Below are 24418 nucleotides of genomic sequence, written 5' to 3' on the forward strand. Positions count from 1 at the left end.
TCCGATGCAAAAGCAAAGAGCCTTTTATTGTTTAAAGAGTTAACTGTCTTTAACTCGCCTCTTTGTCCACAGAGGATAGCCAGAGAGGGATCCAGAGAAAATTCGATGCAGGGAACTTATTGGGCAGCATAAGGGGAGAGTCTAGGGGCATGCAACAAGCCTCAGGATTGGTGCTTGGGCGACCTGTCATGTGTTGATTGGTTGACTGGTTGCTATGGTCTATAGGTCCTCCCAGGGTTGTTGCTTTGCTCTGCATGTTACTGTTATGTCACTTTAACCAGAAAGTGTGTCAGCTAACTTCTGATTGGTTCCTTGCCAGATGGAGGGTATTTGACCTAGGGTAGCTCCTATAAGGTCAGCAGGCTGGAAACTAAGCACGTGTGCTGAGTCAGGGGCCTTTGTTTTGCTAGGTCTTTTCTGCCTCCTGTCATGGCCGCTAAAGGAGGGGGCTGGGTGAGGGTCTTGTCCCTTCAGAGAGTACTATCCCAGACCCATCTTCCACCCCAGGGTGTGGGCCCCCTCCCCAAATAAATAGATGATGCTTAAAGACAACTCAGGTTGTCCTCTGGCCTCCAATGCTCATTCATTCACACAGCCTGAGCAACCCCCTCCCCCACGCACTCATCATCATACACAAATACAAGGAAAAGAATAACAACCTTCCTTTACTGGGGTGGAAGGGCAGTAATGTGAGAGACACTCAGGATGAGGAGAAAAGGGGAAAGGAACATTTTATGTTGGAAAGTGCCATAATGAATTTATTGCCTTGTATGTTAAATTAAGAAGATTAAAACAGTAAATGTGTGCTTACACAGTAACAGTAATATGAGTAAAGCAGCTTCATATAAAGAACTATGATGTTTATAGATAATATATATAATCTCATACATACATGTTTACACACACACATACATACATACATACATACACATACTAGCTAGCTCTTAGAAGAAAAATGTCATTATACCAAAAGTTAAAATCCTGACAATATCATATCTATGTTGTTGGTAACCTTTGTCCAAATGTCACAAACAAGAATATGCAGACACACACACACACACACTCCTTTGACCTTTTATTTATGTATGTATTTATTTTTAACATTATCAGGAAACAGTTTGGACCCAAGTAAAAAAGACTCCAACTTGACTATGTAAGCAAAATCAGTGAACACATACTCTGTGGTTTCTAAGCAACCAGTGAAGCCCTCCAAGTGTCTGAGGAAGACCTCTCCATTGTTTCAAAGTCTCCCCAGTGCAGAGGAGAGAGAGAGAGAGAGACTGCAAAGGGTTTGGTGGGGATGATAGGGTGCTTCTGAGTGGGTTACCATGCCCTGTGGTCCTGCTGTCTTTTGCTTTAAAAGCTTTGGGTCTGCAGTAGCAGTGGCCCAGAAGATCCACAGGGTAAGGCAAGGGCATCTGCAAGCTTTCTCACTAGTCCCTGGAACTATATTTAGAGTCTCTGTGGGATGAGTTGCTATTAGGAGGCAAGATGTAGGAGAAGAAGGCTAGCAAGATTTAGAAGACCACGTAGGGCAACTGACCCTTGGCCAGTTGCCACCCTGATATCACAGGAAGCGTGGGAAGTGGTACTTCCCTTTTTTGATTATTTTCCAGCCAGCCAGAGAATAATGGGTGGGTGTTCACAGCAGCCACAGAATGACAGCTTTGGGGACTGAGCTGGCCTAAGAAGAGATAGCACAGAGGGTTTTTCTTTAGCTCACATTGAACCAAAGACCAACCTATGAAGTGGAAAGGCTGTGTGGGGAAGAAAAGAGGTGAAACTGGACTCTGCCCTTAACCACCTTCGAATCTGCTTACTGCCAGCAAATGGTAGTAATGGCAAGACGAATGTCTATACTCCTGCCAGAAAACAACCAAAAAGAAGGACACTCAGTCCAGAAGGAGAGGTTCGAAGATGGTTGTTGAGTTTGCTCTGAGGAAAGTATGGATGGGGTAGTTTGAATGTAGTTGACCCCATTATCTCATAGGGAGTGTCGCTATTAGGGGGTGTGGCTTTGTTGAAGCAGGTGTGGCCTTGTTGGAGGACATGTGTCACTGTTGGGGTGGGCTTTGAGGTCTCGGTTGACTTCCTGTTGCCTGCTGATGTAGGAATCTCAGCTACTACTCCAGCACCACATCTGCCTGCATGCTGCCATGCTTCCCATCATGATGATAATGCACTGAACCTCTGGAACTGGAAGGGAGCCACGCCAGTTAAACGTGCTCTTCATAAGAGTTGCCGTGGTCATGGTGCGTCTTCACAGCAATGGGTTTTGGAGTGATGGGACTGCACCAAGCCTGCTTGCCTTGAATGCTTTGCTCTATTGCTTGTCAGCAAGTTCCCTCCGCTGCTGACTCCCAGTTGCCTGTTTGTGGTCTGTCCCTCTGGCATAGCCTTACTTACTGCAGAGCCATTAGCGTGTAGGAACTGGGAAGTTTTTGCCAGTCATGCTGAACCTCTGGCTCATCCACCCAGGGCCACTGGCACTCGGACTGGTGGTAGGATGCAGTTGTTCCCCAAAGCTGTAGCACTCCTAACTCACCTCCCAGATGAGCCAAGAGAAGCTCTTTAGCTCACAGAGCACTAATGACAGGGAAGAGTAAAGGATGAGGGGGAGGTGGCTGTGCTCCCAATCCTTTCCCTTTGTGCTCCCGGTATACCAGGGTGAAAATACAGGCTAGTAATGGTTAGGAAGGAGACACCATTAGAAAGTAGCAGTGAGAAGAGCATGGAGTTATCCATGCACCCGTCCGGGAGGCTTTTTGGCAAAGCTGATGGATGCATGAGGGTTGGCACTTGGTGATGGTCCTATGAGTCACATGACCCCTGAGCTGTGAAGCCTCTTACACACACAGGCCCCAAGGAACCGTAATTCACTGACTATTGTAGTTTATACTGTCTACTTCTTCAGACTAGTATTTTTTTTCTGAGACCTGACCTTACCCTGAAGATAAAGTCTTTTGATACTCGAACATTTTCCATTTTATGAACTGCCAATACACAATTACTTATGTGACATTTGCCAAGTTCCTTATTTATTTAGTTTTGTTTTGTTGAGACAGGGTTTCTCTGTGGCTTTGGAGGCTGTCCTGGAAGTAGCTCTGTAGACCAGGCTGGCCTTGAACTCACAGGGATCCACCTGCCTCTGCCTCCCAAGTGCTGGATTAAAGGTGTGCACAACCACCGCCCAGCCAGATTTGCCAAGTTCTTAATGCAAACACATCACATATACCCAACCAATTATAAGTAATATTGCACACAATACTGGTGTTAGACTCATTTTTTGTTGTGGAATATTATTTTAACTATGTAAAGATGTGTTGCATTTGTTTATGCTGCAGAACACTACTTTAACTGTGTAAAGGTGTTACATTTGCTTATGTTGCATTTATTTAATTATGCAAAGATGTGTTGCATCTCTTTCACCTTGCCTGCCTAAGGCACCTGATTGGTCTAATAAAAAGCTGAATGGCCAATAGCTAGGCAGAAGAGGGATGGGGGGAGCTGAAAGATGGTAAAAAGCCCTGAGACAAAAAGATAAAGAGAAGCAGGTTAAGTTAAAAAAGCCAATCAGAAATGAGATTAAGCTAGACTGTGCATTCAAAACTAATATTAAGACTCTGTGTCGTGATTTGGGAGCTGGTTGGTAGTCCAAGTGGAAAAGCCTGGTACAGTTTTCTAGCTTGAAATAGTTAACAAGTAAACAGCAATAATAAAACAACAACCAGACCGTGGGAGACCCTCTTCGTGGGCTTTCAGAACCCTCATTTTAAATACGGATTCTTTGAATGCAGCTACTCTAGTTCCCGAGGAGTGGTTGCTAAACAGACTCACACAATGGTTTCATTCTCCTTCTATGCTAGCTTTTTAATTTCTCACTACAGCTTATTTGTGGCTGCTCACAGTTCGGGAATAATCAGTGGGCTATGCCAATAGTGTTTCTGCAAACAATACCTTTCCAGTTGAGGGTTGTTTGCAAAGACTTCTGTCACACGATAACTTTATTCTACTGGGTTGCTGTCAAATGTTAGCTCTCACATGTATGCCCAGTGTTTTGCATACAACCATTTAAACCTTTATCTAGAGTGTTCACCGTGGCTGTTTCAGCTTGAGCAGTTCTGTGCAGCTTGAGCTTAAGAAGTGAAGTGATATTTGGACCTTAGCACTGCCTAGGGAACATTCTCTTCAGACAGGAAGTGAGCAAGTGCAAAGAGCATAGGATGGAACCGTTCCTAGCATCCCTGCTCTGTTCTGGACGCTGTCTTACCACGTCTTACACATCTCAGCAAACACGGCATCAAGCCTCCCTCATGGGATGTGGATGGAATATATAGTGTCTTAGTTAATATTTATTATAAATTGTGTTTAGTTAGGCCTAAGAACTATATCAAGCTATTTGTATTTATTGCAAATTTCTTATATTTTTGGAGGAAAATGGTGTTTAGACATCTATGCAAGGATCTTAAGCAATTGCTTCTGTATGCATACATTTTGGTAACTGTGTTCCTCTTTTGTTTACAGGTAGAAAAATGAAGTGCAGTGTGGATACTTAGAGAAGCAGAGCAAAAAAAAAAAAAAAAAAAAAAAAAAAAAAAACCCTTATATAATTTGTGAGCCAGCAGTTCAAGACAAGTTATACTTCATTTTCAATAGATTGATATGCTTTTTGGTGCCAAGATAAATAGCTTCAGAATATCATCCAGAATATTGGAGACTGTAGCTAACTCAAAGAAATCTGCCAAGAGAGAAGTGAATAGATAACACTGGAACAGTTCCATGAAGGGCTGAATAAATACTCAGGGTTACTACCAAATTTGTACTATGTAACTTCTTGGATGCTGTACTTCCTACAGTAAAGGAATTACGTAGTGTTTCATGTGTATCAGTAGATACCTTTAAAGTGATGAAGTCTTGCTATGCTTCCAACAGCTCATGCCTCTTAGTTTTGCGATGCTAGGACCTTTGGCTTTTGTTTGGTACAGGCTCAATAATGCTGTCATGTGCTTATGAAGTTGCAGAATAGATTCAAGCCAGGAGGACATCATTGCAAAAACAAGTGGGTAGTTGAGTTAATACAAATTTCATGTAGCTTATTCATGGTTTTCCACAAACCACCAAGGTCACTGCAATAATTACCTTCATCATAAGGAAAATTCACCTGCTTTATATAGTAAGACTTTAAGAAACTGGAGGGCCATTGATGCTCTTGTCAGGATACTTCCCTCTGGATCTGAGACCTGTTTCTCAGAGAACGGTGATTTCATGAAAGACACAAACATACACATGGTGGTAGGCATGAGCTTATTGGATCCTCAAGACACATACCTGTGATTTTTGAATTTATACATATTTTCTACACCTCAGTTATTTTTTACAAAACTCCATCTACATCAAAGAGTATTTCTTTTTATACAGTTCACATTGCTATGATTGAAATTAACACTTGGCTTCTCTCTCATATGTTAGACTTTATCCAGTTTTACATTTAAGATTTAAGAATAGTATATTAAGTCTGTCAATTCCCTAGCAATAGCCAATAACTGTTTTTGTCAAGGACATGACTTAGAAACTTAACTTGTCCGTAGTAACCGAGTCAAGTTTTTGGTGCAAACGACAGTCCACTAAGTTGTATAACTAATATGGGGAAATGGTTTTGGAAAACTCTGAGAAAGCTTTAAGAACACTCTTGTCTACACCTATATTTATTGCAGCTCACACATTGCTAGAGAATTTTCTTTGTGTGGTTACACAGAACCAACTGTCAAAATGCAGAAAAGAGTGTCTGTTGGTGCTTGGCCACGCATGGAATATCTATATCACCCCTCTCAGTCAAAGATCAAAACAGAGGGAGAAGGGGAAGAAGATTGGAAGATTCAAAGGAATGCAAAAGGATGCATTCATAAACTCCCAGTAGCTATCCATCTATGACTGTCCACACAACCCTGTGCAGGATCAGGGCAGTCACCATTTTCCAGCACAGAGAAGGGAGGGGCTCCCGAGCCCCACCCACTGAGGGCCAGCCGATGCTTTCAAGGGGGAAAGAGCTACTCCATTTTCTTTAAGGGTATGGCCCCTGGTAAGGTCAACAATGTTCCCATGTGGAGATGCCCACCACTCATGAGCACATGTGTGGCACAAATTGGACTCAGTGAGCCATGAATGAAACCAAATAAAGGACATGGGGTTGTGAGGGGGTGAGGTCGTAGGGGGTGGATCTGGAAGGCGTTAGGGGAGGAAGAGGTTCAAATATAGTCAAATGTGTTGTATGCGTTATGTAATTCTCAGAGGATTAATAAAAACATATACTTAAAAAATACTTGTCTTTACCATTGTAGCTGCCATTGCAACATCTTCCATACTATACTCTGACAATAGACAAATGCATGATGCACAGTTAGTATTTTAATACATTGCCTTTCTTAAGTTTTCTTTACGGACAGTCCTTTTGACATTATTTCCCCTAGCATTTATCCTTTGTCTCATCCGAAATCTCAGAGAAAAGGATAGGCTGTCACATGCCAATTTCCCTTTCCTGTAATTTCAGGGACATAGATTCCCCAGCTTTCCCTATACCACACCATAGATAGGTCTTAGGAAAGAGAATGCGGATACCAGAAGAGCCTGACATTTTTGATGCCCATAAAGTTGGAAGTAGAAACAGATGTAAAATGTGTCATTCTAACCACTGAATTTGGAGAATTTAGAACGTAAAACCACATATCTTCACAATTTCTGAATTTGCATGGATCGTTATAAATTTAATTTTCTATCACTCAGGGCATAGATGCCATTGAATCTCTGCTTTCCCATGACCTGTATTTATGAAATTTATTTTGCCCTTACCACTTAAAGAGATCTGTCGGTGGTACCTAGGCAGGACGGAAGGAAGGAATTGTGGGAACATGGGGAAATGTGAGAGGGGTGGAGAGGAGAAAAGTGGCTGCGGGGTGGGGGGGTGGGGGGGTGGGAGGTGAGGTTGGGGTGGGGGTGGAGTTCACATTTTAGATGCCACCAATGGGGCCAATGGCTCACTGGGACAATATGTTTGGCAAAAGGCACCTTATGGAAGATAACACATTTTGTGGACGTAGGTCCAGGTGGAATATTCCCAGAGATGTCTCAACCAAGCATGTCACAGTAGTTAGGTTGTGCTACTTAGGGCTAAAGTGTAACCGTATGTTCCTAATACTCTAGCACTGCCCTCTCCTACACCTAGATGATGCCCCTCATAAATGCACTGTACAACCGTTATTAAACCTTCATTAACTTTTAATCCTGTTACAAGTTACAGTCTTTGGACAATGTTAAAAAGAAGGGGAGTGGCTTCTTAGCAACCTCTAGGTGTAACTTGAGAGCTACCTAAATCCCATAGTGAATGAAAAAAGAAATAAAACGGAAAGGATATGACTGCTCTTAGGTATGGTGGAGGAGAAAGTTTTTGATAGGTGTGTGAGAGAGTCCAGCGTGGACATGACCCTGAGGCTTGTGAGGACAGGGGACAAGGTACAGCAGCCTGGAGGCTCAAAGAGCAGACAAAAGGACCCGGTACCCAAATTCTTTTGTATTTAAGGGAGGCCTGCTTTCTCCGGTTCTGCAATGCTGAACCTTGCTCGTGCAGTCCTCTGCTGGCCATTCACAGCTGACAGGGCAGAGGCCCAGTGCACCCAAAGCAGTGGTCAGTGGTGGCTGAGGAAGCTGACAGGCGCCGAAGGGGAACAAAGCTGTGGCATTCTCTGGCTGTATTGCAAAGGGTTACTAGTTACTAAGGTGGTTCAGAACTCGGGGAATATCTCTGGAAGTTGACAACAGTTTATCAGGTCACTACATATTTCACAGACATGACGTGAGCGAAACTGATGGTTTCTGCTGGTCTTTAGCGGGGTTGTCCAACTGCTGCCGTTAAACAAACAAAATCCCCAACAAGACAACAAACAACAACAAAGCCACCCAGTTCTCAAACCTGGGGCAGCACACCCACAAGCTCAGATCTATGGCTGAACACTTCAAATAACTCCAGAAATGAGTCTGGCGGGGGCAGATTTCAGAAAAGAATGTCGTGTATGGTAAGAAAATGGGATTTTTGAGTCACATTAACATTTTTATGTCTTCACTAAGGTTTTCCAAAAATATTGACAGCACAAATGACATCAGTCCCTGTTTTGACACTTAAAGAATCAACAACCCCACATGGCATAGTCGCAGAGGATCGCACTCTTGGTACATGCTTCATTCAGCACCACCGGAACCAGATTCCCAGGAAGAAGCCAAAAGGTGGTGCGCTGCTCCCGGGCACCGCCCCCATGCCCGCCCCATCCCGTTGGAGCCAGAACGCCAATGCTCGCGAGAGCCCTGCCGGTTTCCACGTTTGCCACGTTCCAGAGGACCAAGGCAGACTAAAAAGCCACATGCCGCTCGGGTTCTGCAAGCGCTGCGGAGCACCAGACTTGCTTCGGCCTGCTTGGGGGCTGGAGAACGTACCGGCCCCGCCCTCTGTCAGCGGGCCTCGCGATTGGCTCGTATTGCCATCCTTCAGAGCTGGTGGGTGGGCCAAGGCTGGTGGGGGCGGTGCCGGGGCCGGGGTAGCTGAGCGCTCTCGGTCGCCGAAGGAGTCGCCGCCTGTGCGCATGCGACACTGGTCGTGTCCAAGCACGCTGGTGCAAATCTCCCGAGGAGCGGGGCGCGCGCCGTGGAGGCTGAGGTGTTGCTGCAGGAGTGGCGGATCCCTCGTGTCCCCTAGAGCACTCAGCAAGGCCCCCGTGCTCTGCAATCCCCCCGAGCAGCTCGCAATGGCCCCGCGCAAGAATGCCAAGGGCGGCGGCGGCCACAGCAGCAGCAGCACCAGCAGCAGCGGTGGCGGCAGCGGCTCGGGCAGCGGTAGCCCGAGCACGGGTAGCAGCGGCAGCAGCAGCAGCCCCGGGGCTCGGAGAGGTCAGAGTCCCCGCAACAGGGCCCGGGCGGCGGGCGGGAGATGGGTGGGCGCTGCAGGTCTGATCGCCGATCCTCTGCGCCTCTCCATCCTCGGAGTGGCTCCTGTGCGCTCGAGGCGAGGCCGACCTCACCGGGCGGGAAGGTGGAGAAGCGGGGCTCTGCTGGAGGGGACCCCAACACCGGCCTCGGGTCTCCAGGACACAGGCTGCCCGAGGTCATTGCGCGGCCCTTAATTGTGTTTTTTAGTGGAAGCTGGGCATAGAGGACCTCTTATCTTCTCCTTGCAGGTTCTGGGGCGCTTGACCCCGAGCCAAAGTCAGGGAAAGTAAGTTCCTGCCTGCCCTCCCAGCAATGTTGAGGAGCAGCTTGGAGGAGTGTATTTGGGGGCTGGGATGGGAGTGGATGCATCGTTCTTGCAGATTATTTTAAATTTTGTTTGGTTTGCTTAACACGTATTGTGTTTGTCTTTTAAAATAGGAAGGGGTGTCAAAAAGTACTGTACGATTTTTTTGTGTGTGTGTGCCTTCTCCCCTTTTCTGAAAAGAAAAAGTCGACTGGGTATTCACCTTTCTTCTGTATGTGCTTAGTTGGCAGAGGAGAGAACAGATGTTTTAAATATGTTTCGTGTCATATTTCATCGGTTCTCGGTTTCTTTGATATTTCCTTTGAGTCATATTTAGAATATTGGAACTGGAATACACATGTGTATTGAACGTGAGCTCTCGATTTCAGTAGAAATGGTTGAGGTTCCATGCCGCGGTCTACGTGCAGTCCATTATTATAAGCCAGGAAAATACATCGGATGGTTAGAGTATACGTCAGGAAAACAGACGGACGGGGCAGCCACGGCTTTTCTTCCTAGCACTTTCTGTCTTATTTATCTTCATGCATCCGCTCTCAAGCTCGTTCCCTTTTCTCAAGTAGAATAGCTCTGCTCCGTAATAGGTGCTCAATAAATATTTGATTAGAAAAGTGAACGAATAAACGTTAATGGGGAAAGTAGTGCAGTTAAATCCTTTGTACACATTAACATCCTGAGATAATGTTTGTATTCTTAATGGAAAGGACTCTACATACACAGTTCGAAGTTCAAGGCCGCTGCAGTCATTAATTCACTTAATGCAGGTAAAAATGATGCTCTGGTTCCCTGACCCAGCTAGTCTTATACAGACAGCACTGCTTATTCTGATGGCCGAGACTATAGACATGAATGAACTCTGTGAGTGGGAAGAGCCTGTTGCATGATCAGGTACCAAAGAGAAAGTTAATGAGCAAACTTAAATGCTGAGCTATTGACTAGTGAGATTTGTGTGTTCTTTGCTGCTGTCCTAGGAGCTTTGTGACTACTTGGGGAAGTGCTCTAACCGCTGAGCTACATCCCCCAATCCTTCCTCCTTTCCTTTTATCCTTTGCAAAGCCCTTGAGTAGAGAAATGATTGCATTGAGGAATCACCTTTGGGGCCTGTCATTGCTATGAATCAGTACAGAAAATGGGCTTCATTTTCTTACCTCTGCAGTAAATGAACCATTGTGACTGTTAGCTGATAGGTTTAGAGAATGCTAGGCTGCATAGCAACTTGAATCTGCCTTATTGCTCACATTTTAGGGTAAAATTGCAGCATCTCCAGTTGTCAATTTTGAAATACACTGGTTCCATAACTATAATGGAGCACAAATTTGTGAGTGAAATAGCTGGGCCCTCACCCCTTCCCCAAATCCAAACCTTCATTGTGCAGCGTGGATTGTTCTTCCCAGGCCATTCTGTTAAATAAACACCGGGTTCTGACTGTGGGTGAAGAAGGCACCTGAAGTGGAACCTAAGGCTCTCTCCATGGAGCTCCACAGTTCCATCACAGCCAGAAGGCATGGTTCTATTTACTGCAATCATAGCAGGGTAGAGCTGGAAGCTAACAGGCTACTGAAAGAAAAGTTAACTTTACGTGGTCACTGAGGTAGGGACATTGTGACCTGCAAGCCACCCTGGCTGCTGGGGAGTTAGTTGGTTCACAGGTGCAGATAACAGTGACATTGCTGTGACATTTAGTGCCTTCTAGTTACATAAGATGAGATGCATTAGGAAGGAGGAGCACAGGCTAGACTCCAAGTTTTCAGTTGCTCTTCATCGTACTTGCGTCTTGGGTTCCCAAGCAGAATACATTATTTTCTGCGGCATTGTCCATGGTATATATAGTACGGGTCATTGCAGGAACTTGAGCTCATGGCCTTAACTGATTGGCCTTTGGCTAAAATATGTTTGAAATAGCACATTAAGCTGGGTGGTGGTGGTGCACACCTTTAATCCCAGCACTCGGGAGGCAGAGGCAGGCGGATCTCTGTGAGTTCGAGAGCTAGTTCCAGGACAGCCTCCAAAACCACAGAGAAACCCTGTCTCGAAAAACAAACAAACAAAAAACAAAAACAAAATAGCACATTAGTAAATTTTACTTTAGAAAGTGGACTCACCAAGTTTTTTACATCGAGACTCTGATGACAATGGTAACATTGGTCACAATTTTTATGTAAAAGTGTGGAATGGGAGATGGGAGTCCGTTCGTTTAGAAAACATTTTAAAGTAGGCCTCAGTTTTCATTCTCTTCAGCTCAATTGAGAAACAATAGAGTTTCACCTTATATTTTTCAGTTTTACTCCTTAGAATACAAAAGGAAGGAATAATTGGACACTTACCTTTAACTTGCATATAAAATGTTGTGTGGCCAGTTGGGGCCAGGGAAAGCCTTTTTCACAGTTACTGATGGGGATGTAGTGGAGGGGCTGGTGCCCAGTGTCAAGCTTGCTCCCATCGTCTTAGTCTGCCACCCTCTGCCTGTTTTGCCTGTGGGCTTGCGTCTGTCTTACCATGTACCAGAAGGTGTCGCTGTAGAACATGTTCCCCCTCCCAATTTGAAGCTTCCAATTATATAAAGGCAATTAGGTTTTAAAATCATTCAATTTGTGCTTCCCCAGAAATTCTCTTCTGTTCGTGTTTAGTTATTTCAAAGTATCTAACAGGTTTTGGAATTTAGTAATAAGAGTTTGTGTGGAACACCTTTCTTACTGAGAATAAACTATATCCGTATATACTTGGGTAGATACATTCAAACAGTCTTTTGTTGCGTGTTGGTCATTTAGAAATGTGCTTCTGAATGTATTCTCTACCATTTCCACACACTTTCTATGTCTCTTAGGTTACTAGTCTATTGTGTGCTGCTGAATATATCCTGGCTTCCTTGAGAGAAGAGCTCCCTGGAACAATTCTTTTTTACCTAACCAGGGGAATCAGTTAGGGCCAGTGGCTTGATCCTCTTCCTTCAATTTAAGGATGAATGAAATAGGAAGTCCATAATATGCTCACGATAAAAGTTGTATGTTTTTGTTGTTCTGGTAACAGCATTTTTCTAGCTTGGCCAGATCATCTGAAAACAGGTTCTATACAATTCTTTACAGCCATATCATGGGCTGGGAAGTAAAGATCCATAGTTCAGTCTTGTGTTGATATCATCTGTTTCATAGAGATTATTAGAAAATAAGTAGATAAGGCTTACATTTCTAGCTAATTCACAATAGTAACATGGATAAAGCTTATGTGAGCTAGCTTTTATTAGATACTTTATTTCCTGTGTTGGCTGTCCCCAAAAGGGAACAACAAAAGCCATTTTTTCCCCCTCATGGAAGACAGTGCAGTTTAGAACAAAGAACCTGATAGCCCAGGCCCCTATTTAGTTAGGCAACACGTGGCAAATCTCTCTCGCCATCTCTAATCTTAATCTGTTTACTCTCTTTTGCTTCCTGATTCTGATAGGTTAAGACAATTTGATCTGCCTTGGTGCATGACATACATGTCATACATGTTTCCAGGCACATGGTAAGAGGCAAGGGGGTGTAAAACCTGAGAGAATACAAAATATACATCTTACTTGAAAGTCTGTGTTACTGTTACTCTGTAACATGTTTGTTTTGCAATTGATTATATGTAACTTTCTGAAGCACTCGATACAATCTCATTTGTGCAGTGCCTTCCTTCAAATTGCTATTTGCCAGCTAATCTCAGAGTTTTGTAACTTTCTGTATCTTGTTAGAACTCAGATACAGTTTGGTCTTTTGATGCTCTTCCAGATGCTGATGTAATGGCATGAGAAGTGCTTGGCCTGCATCTTGAGTATGCCCCGTCTGTTATCCCCAGCAAGTACAAAGTACAAAAGACTGTCAAATAAATCCGCTTTAGTAAAAACTGTATGCATAGCTAGGTAAGATCAAGGCAGTCTGGTGTGGTTTTGCATGGGGGGGGGGTGACGAGAGATGATAGTAATACATAGTGCTTTTCAAAGGAAGAAAGAAGTTTCAAAATTTTCACCATGAAAAAGATATTTGAAGATATGATGTTTTTTTTTTACCTGGTTTACATATTATACATATTGGAACATTGTAAGGCACTCCATTAATATGTATAGTTTTTCTGTATCAGTTAAAAATGACTTAAAACAAAAACTGTATGACAGTAAAAAGCCATTTACAGTTTACTGGCGTAATTTGAGGGAAGCTGCAGCTCTCTGTCCCTGGACTGGTGGTGCCTGACTAATTCCCTGTCTGCTGCCCACGGTCTAGCTGTTGAGCACTGCACTCATGGGTGGGATGTGCCGTTCTGAGTGAACATACACCTCTTCCATACAGAATCTCCATTTCTAGGCTGGAGATGAGAGGTTCACTCCCTGTGCCCCTCTGAAGTGATGTATTCTGGAATTTAGTGCATGAACTTTCTTTTTTGGCTCTGGTACTGCTAGGAACCAGTGTGGTATTATTTTTTTGGTCATTATAATTACTTCCTTTGACTTTACTGGATGTTCAGGTATTTGTTCTGTAGTTGACATTTGTTTTTCAGAGATGTGATTTGGGTCCTTGCTGTTCTTGTCATGGCAAGCCATTGGATGCAACTTAATTCTGATCAGATTGATGATGGCCGAGGACAAACAAGTTATGACCCAGTAAGCTGGGCTTTTAAAAGGAAGAATTCAAGGAGAGGTGCCGAAGGCTGCAGGGTGTCCTTTGGCCTGGCCGTGAGATGCAGGGAAGCTTGTCTTACCCTACAAGTACCAGCACCCGCTGTGGGTACTTTCTGTGCTCCAAAGCAGAGCTGAGTATGGAAGGGGAACAGGAGGATGCCCACTGCGGAGGACAGCCTCGCAGTAGCCCGAGTTCTTGCTGAATCTGGAGAAATGTTGACTCTTCTATGTGTATGGCCACAGATCTAACCCAGTGACTCATTCATTATGGAAGGCAGCCAGGGCTGCCCTAATTTTAAAGTGGAAAAATATTGTTTGATAAAATAATTTTATTCTACAACCACCATGGCTATAATTGCTTTTGCTCTTGTTTTCTGTAGGCGTGACAGTGATTTTTGCCCTGCCAGGCAGTCACTGTTAATTATGCTATGCCTATTGTATTTCTTGTACCACGCATGCTCATATGCAGAGTGTTAGTCCCAGGGTCTATTTTATTTCCGGTTATTCTAAACTGGCATACTGGTTCATGTGCAAATTTTATTTAGGAGTAGTTTATCCTTTTTATGTGAACAAAAGTTATTGTTATAAATGTTTGTGGAAGAATAGCATTGAACTTTACCTTTCCATTCTTTGGATCAAATGAATTTTAGTAAGATACTTCTGACTTAATTTTTAAAATGCTGTCTAGCATTTGCTTTTTGAAAGTACTACCTTCCCCTCCATAAATAAAGCAAGTCTGTTCTGCATTTAGGTCTGTGTCCATTGAAATGTTATTTTAAGAGTGTGTATTATACAGGTAAGGAATAAACCATTCCCAACGTGTGGATTTTCTTCTGTGGTATCACTTCTTAGTGATTCTTACACAGTTATCAATAACCATTCTCATACATGCTCTTACAATCTATCTTATGCAAATTGCAAACTGTTATATTGGACATTGCATGTTAATACTCATGTATAGTTATATATGCACATACTATAAAAATATACTTACTAAAGATAAAATTTCAGATCGATTTGAAATTAAAAACCTTTTGTTTTATGTGTATGGGTATTTTGGTCACATGCATGTCTGTGTACCATGTTCATGCCTGGAGCCTGCAAAGAACAAAAAGGGCATCAAGCTCTTGGAACTGGAGTTACAGACACTTGTGAACCACTTTGTTGGTGCTGAGAATTCATTCTGGATCTTTAGAAGAACAGTCAGTGCTCTTAATCCCTGAGCCATGCATCTGTTCAGCACAAGATTTACTTTCTCTTTAATTCTCTGTCTGTCTGTCTATCTGTCTTTCTTTGTGTGTGTGTGTGTGTGTGTGTGTGTGTGTGTGTGTGTCTGTGTACATGAGTGCTTGTGTCCCTAGAGGCCCCCAGAGAGCATCAGCTCCCTTGGAGCTGGACTTACAGGAGTTTGTGAGTAGCCTGGCATTGGAGTTGGGAAGCAAACTCAAGTCCTGTAGAAGAGCAGGAAGAGCTCTTATCTGCAGAGCCATCTCCAGCACCAAATGTGAAACATTGTATTGCTAACATTATGTATGGAAAGTACTGGAGAAGCCTGTCTGTATCCTTCTGTATAGAAGTATGCATATAGAAGTATAATTGTTTAGCATTCAGTAAAAGTGTTGACTTAGTTCCCAATCGCTGTACATAGCAATTGTGATTTCTAGGTCTTCATGTATGTATGTATGTATGTATGTATGTATGTATGTATGTATGTATGTGCCTTTCTGTGTTGAGCAGTTCTGCTGAAAACACTACTTCTTTGTGTTCTATTTTTCAAACTGCTGCTCTCAACCCCTTTGTATATATGTGTGTCTGAATATTTTTCTGTACCATGAAATTAGCTCGGAAGTGTTGGGTCAGAGCATATAAAAACATAAATTAGCCTTTTTGGGGGTATTGCCATTTTCTTAAACCTATAGTGGTTGTTTAAATTCACATCCCACCCATAATGAATTACAGTAGCTACCTTTATTGTTGCCACCCTTGGTACAGTTGAATGCTTGTAGGTTTGGTGCACTTTAAGACTTGACATTTTTGTTTTTCTGGTTACTAATAAGACTTGACATTTTTGTTTCCTCTATGACTTTGTTGTTCATGACTATTACCTATTCCCTGGTGTTTTTAATTTGCCCGTGTGCTTGTATTGATTTGTAGAGTGTGTTTCACAACCCCAAGCCTCATGCTCGCTCAAGTGGCAGGCCAAGGACTTCTCTAGTCCACCACTGGCTGTTTATTTTGCCATGTCCTATGCTATATTTTCTTCAATAGACTTTTATCATTTTAATACAGCAACAATAGATTTTTTTCTGTGTTCTACTTTATGGTTTGGGCTTTTGTATTTTGTGACATCGCGTGTAACAGGGATGATGGCATACATTCCTTTTACGTGAGATCATAGGATAGCTAAAATTTTGTCCTTTTGCGTTTGAGTCTCAACAGTACTAGGTGTTGATCTGTACTGTACTGTTCAAGAGGGGGACCTATTTTACATATGTTTTTACAAAGTAAAGGAGGAAGTGTACTTGGGAGGTAGGGGAGGGAGGATTTTGAGTTTGAAGCCACTAAGGGCAATACAGTATACAGTCTATGGGATTTTTCTATATAAACTTCTTATTATTCAATAGACAGATTCTTTGTTCTTTTCAGCCTTAGAGGAGCCCTTGTTGTCTAGAAGTAATGAGTGCAGACATTCTGCCTTTTCCTAGCGAGGCAAGTCCTAACTGTAGGAGTTACGTCAATAATCAGTATCACATTGTGGGAATTTACATATTTCTAGTTGTAAGAGTTTTGACACCCCCCACCCCCTTCTTTCTTCAGCCCTGCTTGATCATGTTGAGCTATCCTTTACACATGGCTTTATTTGCTAATACTATACACATGGTTTTATTGCTACTACTGTACACATGGCTTTAATTACCAATGCTGTGATGTTTTATTGCTGATATTACCCACATATCTCAGTTGGCCAATTTGTGCATGCAGCTTCAATTTTAATATTTTGTTGTTGCTTTTGCATCTGCTTATGGTGAGTGTAGGTCTCTGTTTCTTTCATGCTGATACCCCTCCCTCATTTCTGCTTCCCTTCTTCTTTGCCTTACTAATAATTATGATTAGCATTTATTATTTTCTCCTTGTTTATTGAGATTAAATATTTGATTTCTAAGTCAATAAGTTATAGTAACTATGTTTTTTAAGATTTATTATTTATTATGTATACAGTGTTCTGCCTGCATGTACACCTGCACACCAGAAGAGGGCACTAGATCTCATTACAGATGGTTGTGAGCCACCATGAGGTTGCTGGGAATTGAACTCAGGACCTCTGGAAGGGCACCCAGTGCACTTAACCTCCGAGCCATCTCTCCAGCCCAGTAACTATGTTCTAATTTAAAATTACCTTTACATTTTTAGGGAAAATCCAACCTAGTGGGTTTTTTTTTTTAATGTAAATAACTGAGTATTAAGATTCTTTAAAGTTATTGTTATTTTCAAACACCGGGAATGTTTTATTGAATTTATTATGTGACCTTTTGTAAGATGCTGACCATCTACAGACACCTGGGGGGAACTAGGCTGTTCCCTCCTGGAAATGTATTTTAGCTGTGGCCGCCAGTTCCTCCCAATTCTTACAGTAATGACTTGAAGGAGCTACATTGCTTTGTTCAAATTGAACTTATTTCTTCATGAGTGAAACACAGTCTTTATTTTCTTGAACTTGTAAGATTTGTTTTGACTTTGGCCCATTAGTCTATTTGTAGCCAGCACACATAAAGGCCTGGCACATCTAAGATGTAATTGTTACCAGTTTCCATTGCCACTTTGGAGGTCTTAGTAGATGTTGTGCCGGATGTAATGCAGTGTTAACAATTATGGCTCCAAGGTTTGGAGATTTGAAAAGGCTAATGTAGATAACAAACATCAGTAAGCCTGTACTAATAGCGACAGAAAGGTAACACCGAGCTGGCTGTGGAGGACGAGTTCCGGGGTATAGAGCAGTGTCTTAGGGTCTGCTATAAACTAGGATAATAAGCTGGCCTCTCTCTTTCTGGATCTTACTCAGTTCTTGCTCATCCATCTCAAATGTCTAACTGCTCACAAAAGAATTTCAAAAACCAGCCTGTCTTTATTAGCACAAATGCTACAGTACTGGATAATATCAACACAATAAATGCAAGTAGCTCAAGCACAAGAACTTTGGTTCATATTCACGTCTACCTATGCTCTTATGTGTGGCAAATCTTCAGTTCTTTGAGCTACCACCATACCACTGCCCTTCATTTTCGTCAGCTCGCTCCTGTGTTCCTGTCTCATTTTAAAAACTTCCACGTCTGTCTGTTGCTTGGTGAATGGAGGTTGATCCTGAAGTTGATATTGGGAGCCCAGTGGCAAGAGGCTCGCCATCCCTCTGTTTACATCCTTTGATGCTGTGAAAGCTGTTCAGTTGAGACTCTCATGAGTGTGCTCATATGGACAAGAAAATCCATGGGCTTGTGTGGATCGTCTTTAATGCATAGTTCAATAAAGCCCCTTCCTCAGCTGCGGGAAGTGACTTGTGGGAAGAGAGAGTTAGCACCAACACCAGAGTTAATCCTTAATCCTGGGGTTCACAACGGGTGGTCCTGTGATCCCAGCCTACCTAAGAGCAAAGAAAGCAAAGGGTGAGTGAACCAGGGCACCATGCGCAGAATGACACTGCGCACAGGAGTCCCAGTGACCGAGGACACCGTCCACAGCAGCCTCAGTGACCCAGGACACCGTCCACAGCAGCCCCAGTGACCCAGGACACCATCCACAGCAGCTCCAGTGACCCAGGACACCGTCCACAGCAGCCTCAGTGAAGCAGGGCACCATCCACAGCAGCCCCTAGTATTCAGGACACCATCCACAGCAGCCTCAGTGACCCAGGACACCGTCCACAGCAGCCGCTAGTGACCCAGGACACCGTCCACAGCAGCCTCAGTGACCCAGGACACCGTCCACAGCAGCCTCAGTGACCCAGGACACCGTCCACAGCAGCCTCAGTGACGCAGGGCACCATCCACAGCAGCCTCAGTGAAGCAGGGCACCGTCCACAGCAGCCTCAGTGAAGCAGGGCACCGTCCACAGCAGCCTCAGTGAAGCAGGGCACCGTCCACAGCAGCCTCAGTGAAGTAGGGCACCGTCCACAGCAGCCCCAGTGACCCAGGGCACCGTCCACAGCAGCCCCAGTGACCCAGGGCACCGTCCACAGCAGCCCCAGTGACCCAGGACACCGTCCACAGCAGCCTCAGTGAAGCAGGGCACTGCTTATCTCTGACTTTTAGTCTTTTTCACTTAACAAAAAGAGAATGAAGTCTACAGAAAGCTGTAGCCATGAGTGCTAACAGCGCCTCTTCTTCCCCTCAGATCATTCCAGCAGAGACTAACTAGAACCTGAATCCCCTGGGCTCTGTTCCTTTGCTCCTGGGAGGACCATCTTTCCTGTGCTTTTCAGTAGGATATCTAATTCTAGATAGCCACTCGCCATAGCTTTCTCTGACCCTGATGTATTTTCCTGGGCTATAGATGTAAACAATATCAATAATAGTACAGAGAATAAAATAGCTACCACTTACCAGGGGTGAATGCTTATCTCTGTTTTACTATTTGATTCCATAGTAATTGTGTCTCTTTTTGTACGTGGGGAAATGGAGGCTAGAGAAATAGTTTGTCAAAGAAAGCTAGTAAAAGCTGGAGCTGGAGTATGGATCCGAGTGCTGACTCCGCATCTGCTGTGATGGAGCATATTTCGTCATGATTTGTTACTCACACCAGCTCTCACTCCAGCCTGCTGCTGTCCGGCAGGCTTTATAAAAGATAACCTAGATCGTGGGTACTTCCTTCTTGACAAGTTCTAGTAGCTCGCCCAAGTTGTTGAGATGTGGGTCCCACTCCCAGCAGGATATGCCTTCTGCTGCGCTCTCTGGCCATCCCTGCCTCGCCCTCCCTGTGTGGTCCTCCCTTTCATACGTGCTGCCACCATGCACCGTCACCTTCCACACCCTCACTCAGTGTTTGCACAGGGGACTTCTGCAATAGCTCCTGTGCATTTCATCAGTCTCTAAGAAGTAAGTTGTCTTGGTCTGGTTTCAGCGTGCTACCGGTATGCTTAAAGTTCATCAGCGTTACCTACCAACAAGAGCTGCCAGGCGCCCTGCTCGCCTAACTGTCAGCTTGTGCTCCGGGATTAGAACGTCACACGTAGTCTGCTCTGTGACAGCCTTGAGCACAGAAGGGGTGGCCTCAAGCTCCAGACTATTCATTAATACAGGCTCAGTGTCCTAAAGCAGTACGATGGAGAAGGGGGCAAGTCCTGACCCGTGCGAGGAGAGGGCCAATTACTTGTGGGCGCATAGCATACCTACATTAGCATGGCGGCCACTGTGCCTTTTGTCTGTCAACCCTTTCTGCCCAGTGGCTCATTAAATGGTTTCATTTTCATTCCTCAGTTTGGCCTCATTTCCCTAAGATTTTTTTCCTCCTGCTCTTCCAACGCTGTCTTCCTTAAAACCACGTCTGCGTAACCCCCACTCCTGGACCCCCATTTTCTTTAGACCTTGTGATGTGGTTTCTTCCACAGATGAGAGTCCAGTCAACAAACTGTCTCCAGCTGAACTGAACCACATAGAAACACCAGCCCTTCTCCTTGCTAATTCGAGACCTTTCCAAACGTTTCTCAACTTTTTCCTGTCTTCATTATGAGGGTGATAGTACTTACACCATAGTATTAAGATTGACTTCAGAGGGACTGAGGTGGAGTTTCACAAGTAAAGTTACCGTATTTGGTGATGGTGAGGGTCTCTGTATAGAATCTCTGTCCGTTTGATTGTAAGGGTACCCGCTGTTAGGAGCAGAGGCCAGATGCAATTGACTTCATCTAAAAGCAAAACCGAGGTGGTGCTGGCTGCAGATGAGCAGTGAACTTGGGCTCCAGTTGTCGCCTATGAACCTCTTTCTTCTGTTTCTCAGCTCTTTGTGGGCAACAAGGAAGGAAGCAGCCGCAGCAGAGGGAGCAAACACAAACAGGCCTTCTTGACTTTCCCTTAGCTAGACTGGCTCTTCCTGGCTGACTTTGACTAAGGTCCTTGTGTGACCTAGACTGCGGAGTTGCCACTGGGATGGGTTAGGCAGGCAGCGCTGACCAGGCAGTCACTATTACAGCCTCTCAGCTCTGCTGCTGTAGCCCAGATGCAGCCATGGCTGGTTGCATGGAACAGTGCTCCAATAAAACCTGATTATGGGCCCTGCAGTTGAATTTCCAATAAACCTCGCGTTATGAAATTTTTTTTTTTCTCTGACTTCCTTTTAACTGTTCTAAAAGTGAAACCATGCTTAGTGCCTGGCTCATACCAAAACCCAAACAAATACCTAAACCAAAACCAAAACCCCAAACTTGGGAATTTGGTCACAGCCTAGTCTTGTTTGGAGGATTGCAGAGCTAGGGGTTGCTGTACTGTGGGTAACGTATGTTTTTGTATCTGGTGTTACAGCAGCTACCTGGGCAGGCTGGGTCCTCTGTTCTTCTCGGTGTCTCAGTATTGTGCATGAAAGCATGTGCTCAGTTCCCGGAAAGGTAGATGATGTTGGAGTGAACACATGCAGATGAGCTTTTTTCTACTCACAGCCCAAAAGGACACTGAGGGGGAGGGATGGCTCTGCTGCTTGCTGTTTTGCTTTTGATACCTTAAGTTCTCAAAAATGACACGTTCTGGGCAATTTCTTAGGTTTATGCTATAGGCAAGAACATAGAAGCCCTATTATCGATAAGTGTTAGAGCTAAACAGAATGCTAAGAACATGTCTACTTGATGGATGCAGAGAATTGTTCAGATAGATAGGTGAAGTCCATAGGGCGTTAGAATGGTGTAGATAGCATGCACCTCCTCATCTTCCTTTGCCATACCCACAGGAAGCTGTTCAGGAGTGATTGGAGATGCTTCTGGCATTCTATCCATACTTAGTTCGATGATTCTATTTGGGATGAAAGTTAAGACAAAACGGACAGTTCATTTGTTCTGGTGTGTGTGTGTGTGTGTGTGTGTATTTAGAGAAGCTTCACTTATTTGCAAGGTTTCAATTTTCCTTTTTATTTTTAAACATGACTCAAAAGAATGGGCTAAAATTATTCATGTAAATACTGAAGTATAGAGTCATCTGAATTTTTCTTCTCCTTTTTTGGGGTTTCATATTTTTAAGTTCCTTTTTGAGAATTATGACTATTTCCTTTTTGAAACTAAGACTTGCCACTTTTCATTACAGGGTACCAGTCCATTAAAAAGTGGACATTTTTAATACTCAGAAAGAGTGATTTACAGCAGTTAGCGCCTGAGAATGGTGTACATTTGAAATTCAGCAGTCTTATGGCTGACTGTTTGTATTTTGTTATCCTGCCCGCCTTTTATCTGGGTAGTGTGAGTTTTATGCCTTTACACTTCCTCTTTCTTGGCTGTAAGTTAAGTTGTCTCTGATTCACTGCTGTAGCATGGGACAGAGATTTGTAGTGTTTGCTGAATAAATGAATGAATTGCTATGTAGAAAACAATGATCTATGGGAACCACTTAAAATTTGCCACCCAAAGAGTTGTTTCCACCCTACAATCCATGCTGACTTACGGAGCCGATCTGTGTTGCCAATCTGAATTTGATGGCGACCAAGCACTTTTTATGTAAAGCGGTATTTTTATCCTGTGTTGTCAGGGTATCATATTTAAGCACCAGGATTCTGACTGAGCATCAGCTTGTGTAGGTCTGGTATAAAGCCTGAAGAATTGCACTTTGCAGCTAGTCACAACTTTTGGGTTACACTCTCGACAGTGAGGGTTAGCGCAAAGGAAAGCAAAGTGAGATCAGGGTTGCGGGACGTAACTGTGGTGCGTGATTGGGGAGGGGCGTTGGGAAGGGGTACATGGGGAATACAGAGTCCAAAGTGTATGCATGTTTTGTTTCTCAGGTCACTCCACATTGCTCTGCCATTGGATTGGAACAAACATAATTTGTATTCTGTTTTAGACTTTTTTGGAAATAAGGTATGAACTAAGCAGTGAGGTTTAAGGGACCAGGCCTGGCATGGGCTAAGCCTTAGCAGGGCTCATCCTGTGGGCTGCAACCCCTTTGGGATTCAAATATCAGATATTCTGCATATCAGATATTTATATTATAAATCACAACAGTAGCAAAATTAGAACTATGATGTAGCAACGAGATGATTTTTGCGGTTAAGGGTCACCACAACACTAGGGACCATCTTAAAGGGTGGCAGTGTTAGGAAGGTTGAGAACCAAAGGCTTTTCTGCACTTTCAGAACTGTGACCACAACCGACAATTCTGAGTATTTCACCATTGAGAAGTCAAAAGAGGCAGGAAACTAAAGGGACGGAGTTCTCCTTTTTGCTAAAGGGGAAAGACAAGTAGATTCAGAGCAACTGAAAGCTGATAACTTCAAAGTGATCCTAAGTAAATTCTGTCAGTAAAAGTATTCTTAAGGACCTAGGAAGGCATCTGTAAGCATCTGGAGACACTCTGTGTTCGTCAAGCCCAGGCTGCTGAAGAATAATCTTGTTAGGTATTTGGTAGGTGTTGCACATTGATCAGGATTCAGTCTTGGCATTTCCCAGCTTTGCTGAGTTGAACAGAATTTGGGGGAGTGCCCTGGGGCCACCAGCAATCACATGTACAGTTCTGAGAAGCAGCTGGTTGTGGAAGCCAGGCGTGAACTTCAAGAGAAGCCTGTCCAGGTAGCGTTTAAGTCACGTTACGACATACACTGTATGTTATGTCTGGTTCCAGGAGCAGAAGTGTGTGCAGTCAGTGGTGGGGAACTTGAGCAGGATTAACACCATTTGCAAATCAAAATCACTGTCAAGAGTAAACTATGACCTAGAAGGATTTGAAGTAGATTTTCTTTTTTCTGTTTTGTTTGTTTTGCTTTTGATTGCTTTTAGTCTCAGGATGTGGCCAGGATGGTGTGGCTACCTAAAAAAACCCTTTAGCCTGGAGTAAAGTGTTCCACACCAGAAGGGAGAGGGAGGGAACGGAACCCCTCTCCACATTGTGAGGCTGCCCCCGGAGTGATGATTTTGGGTTCAGGAGTTGTGTGTTAAGTTCTTTGACGTATTTATTGTAACATGGTAAGAGTTTTTGGAATCCCAATCTTCTGTTCTATAGAACAGCTTTTGGCACAGCTGTTAAGTTTCTCCCAGAGACAGGTATGGGAGAAAGTGTGCAATTCATGTAGTTTGAGAGAAGGAGTGAGCTAGGCAAACTGTGGTGCACCAGGGGACAGCTCTGTAAGACTGGTCTCACTTCAGACACCAGCCATGGCTTGGGGCCTTCTGAGGGCACTGTGCACTGAGCGTCAGACTAGCTGACCTCAAGTTTCTCAGCCCTGCAGCCACCCTTGGCCTCAATAATTCACTAGAATGAGTGACAGAACTTGGGTAAAGTGCTGTATTTAGCAATCCTCCCCTCCCCCCA

At 43.9% G+C, this 24418-nt stretch overlaps 1 protein-coding gene across 2 annotated transcripts in view; it reads left to right on the top strand.

Moving 5' to 3' along the window:
* Positions 1-8695: 8695 nt before the first annotated feature.
* The window catches only part of Asph (aspartate beta-hydroxylase), a 144309-nt gene continuing 128586 nt past the window's right edge, over positions 8696-24418 (top strand). For both annotated transcript variants that reach the window (XM_051197345.1, XM_051197355.1), the window contains exon 1: positions 8696-8931. In XM_051197345.1, the coding sequence (XP_051053302.1) occupies positions 8790-8931 (142 nt within the window). In that variant the 5' untranslated portion in view covers positions 8696-8789. The remainder of the gene's footprint in view (positions 8932-24418) is intronic.

The sequence above is a fragment of the Phodopus roborovskii genome, unplaced genomic scaffold (assembly GCF_943737965.1).
Source record: "Phodopus roborovskii unplaced genomic scaffold, PHOROB, whole genome shotgun sequence".
In the NCBI taxonomy this organism is placed as follows: Eukaryota; Metazoa; Chordata; class Mammalia; order Rodentia; family Cricetidae; genus Phodopus; species Phodopus roborovskii.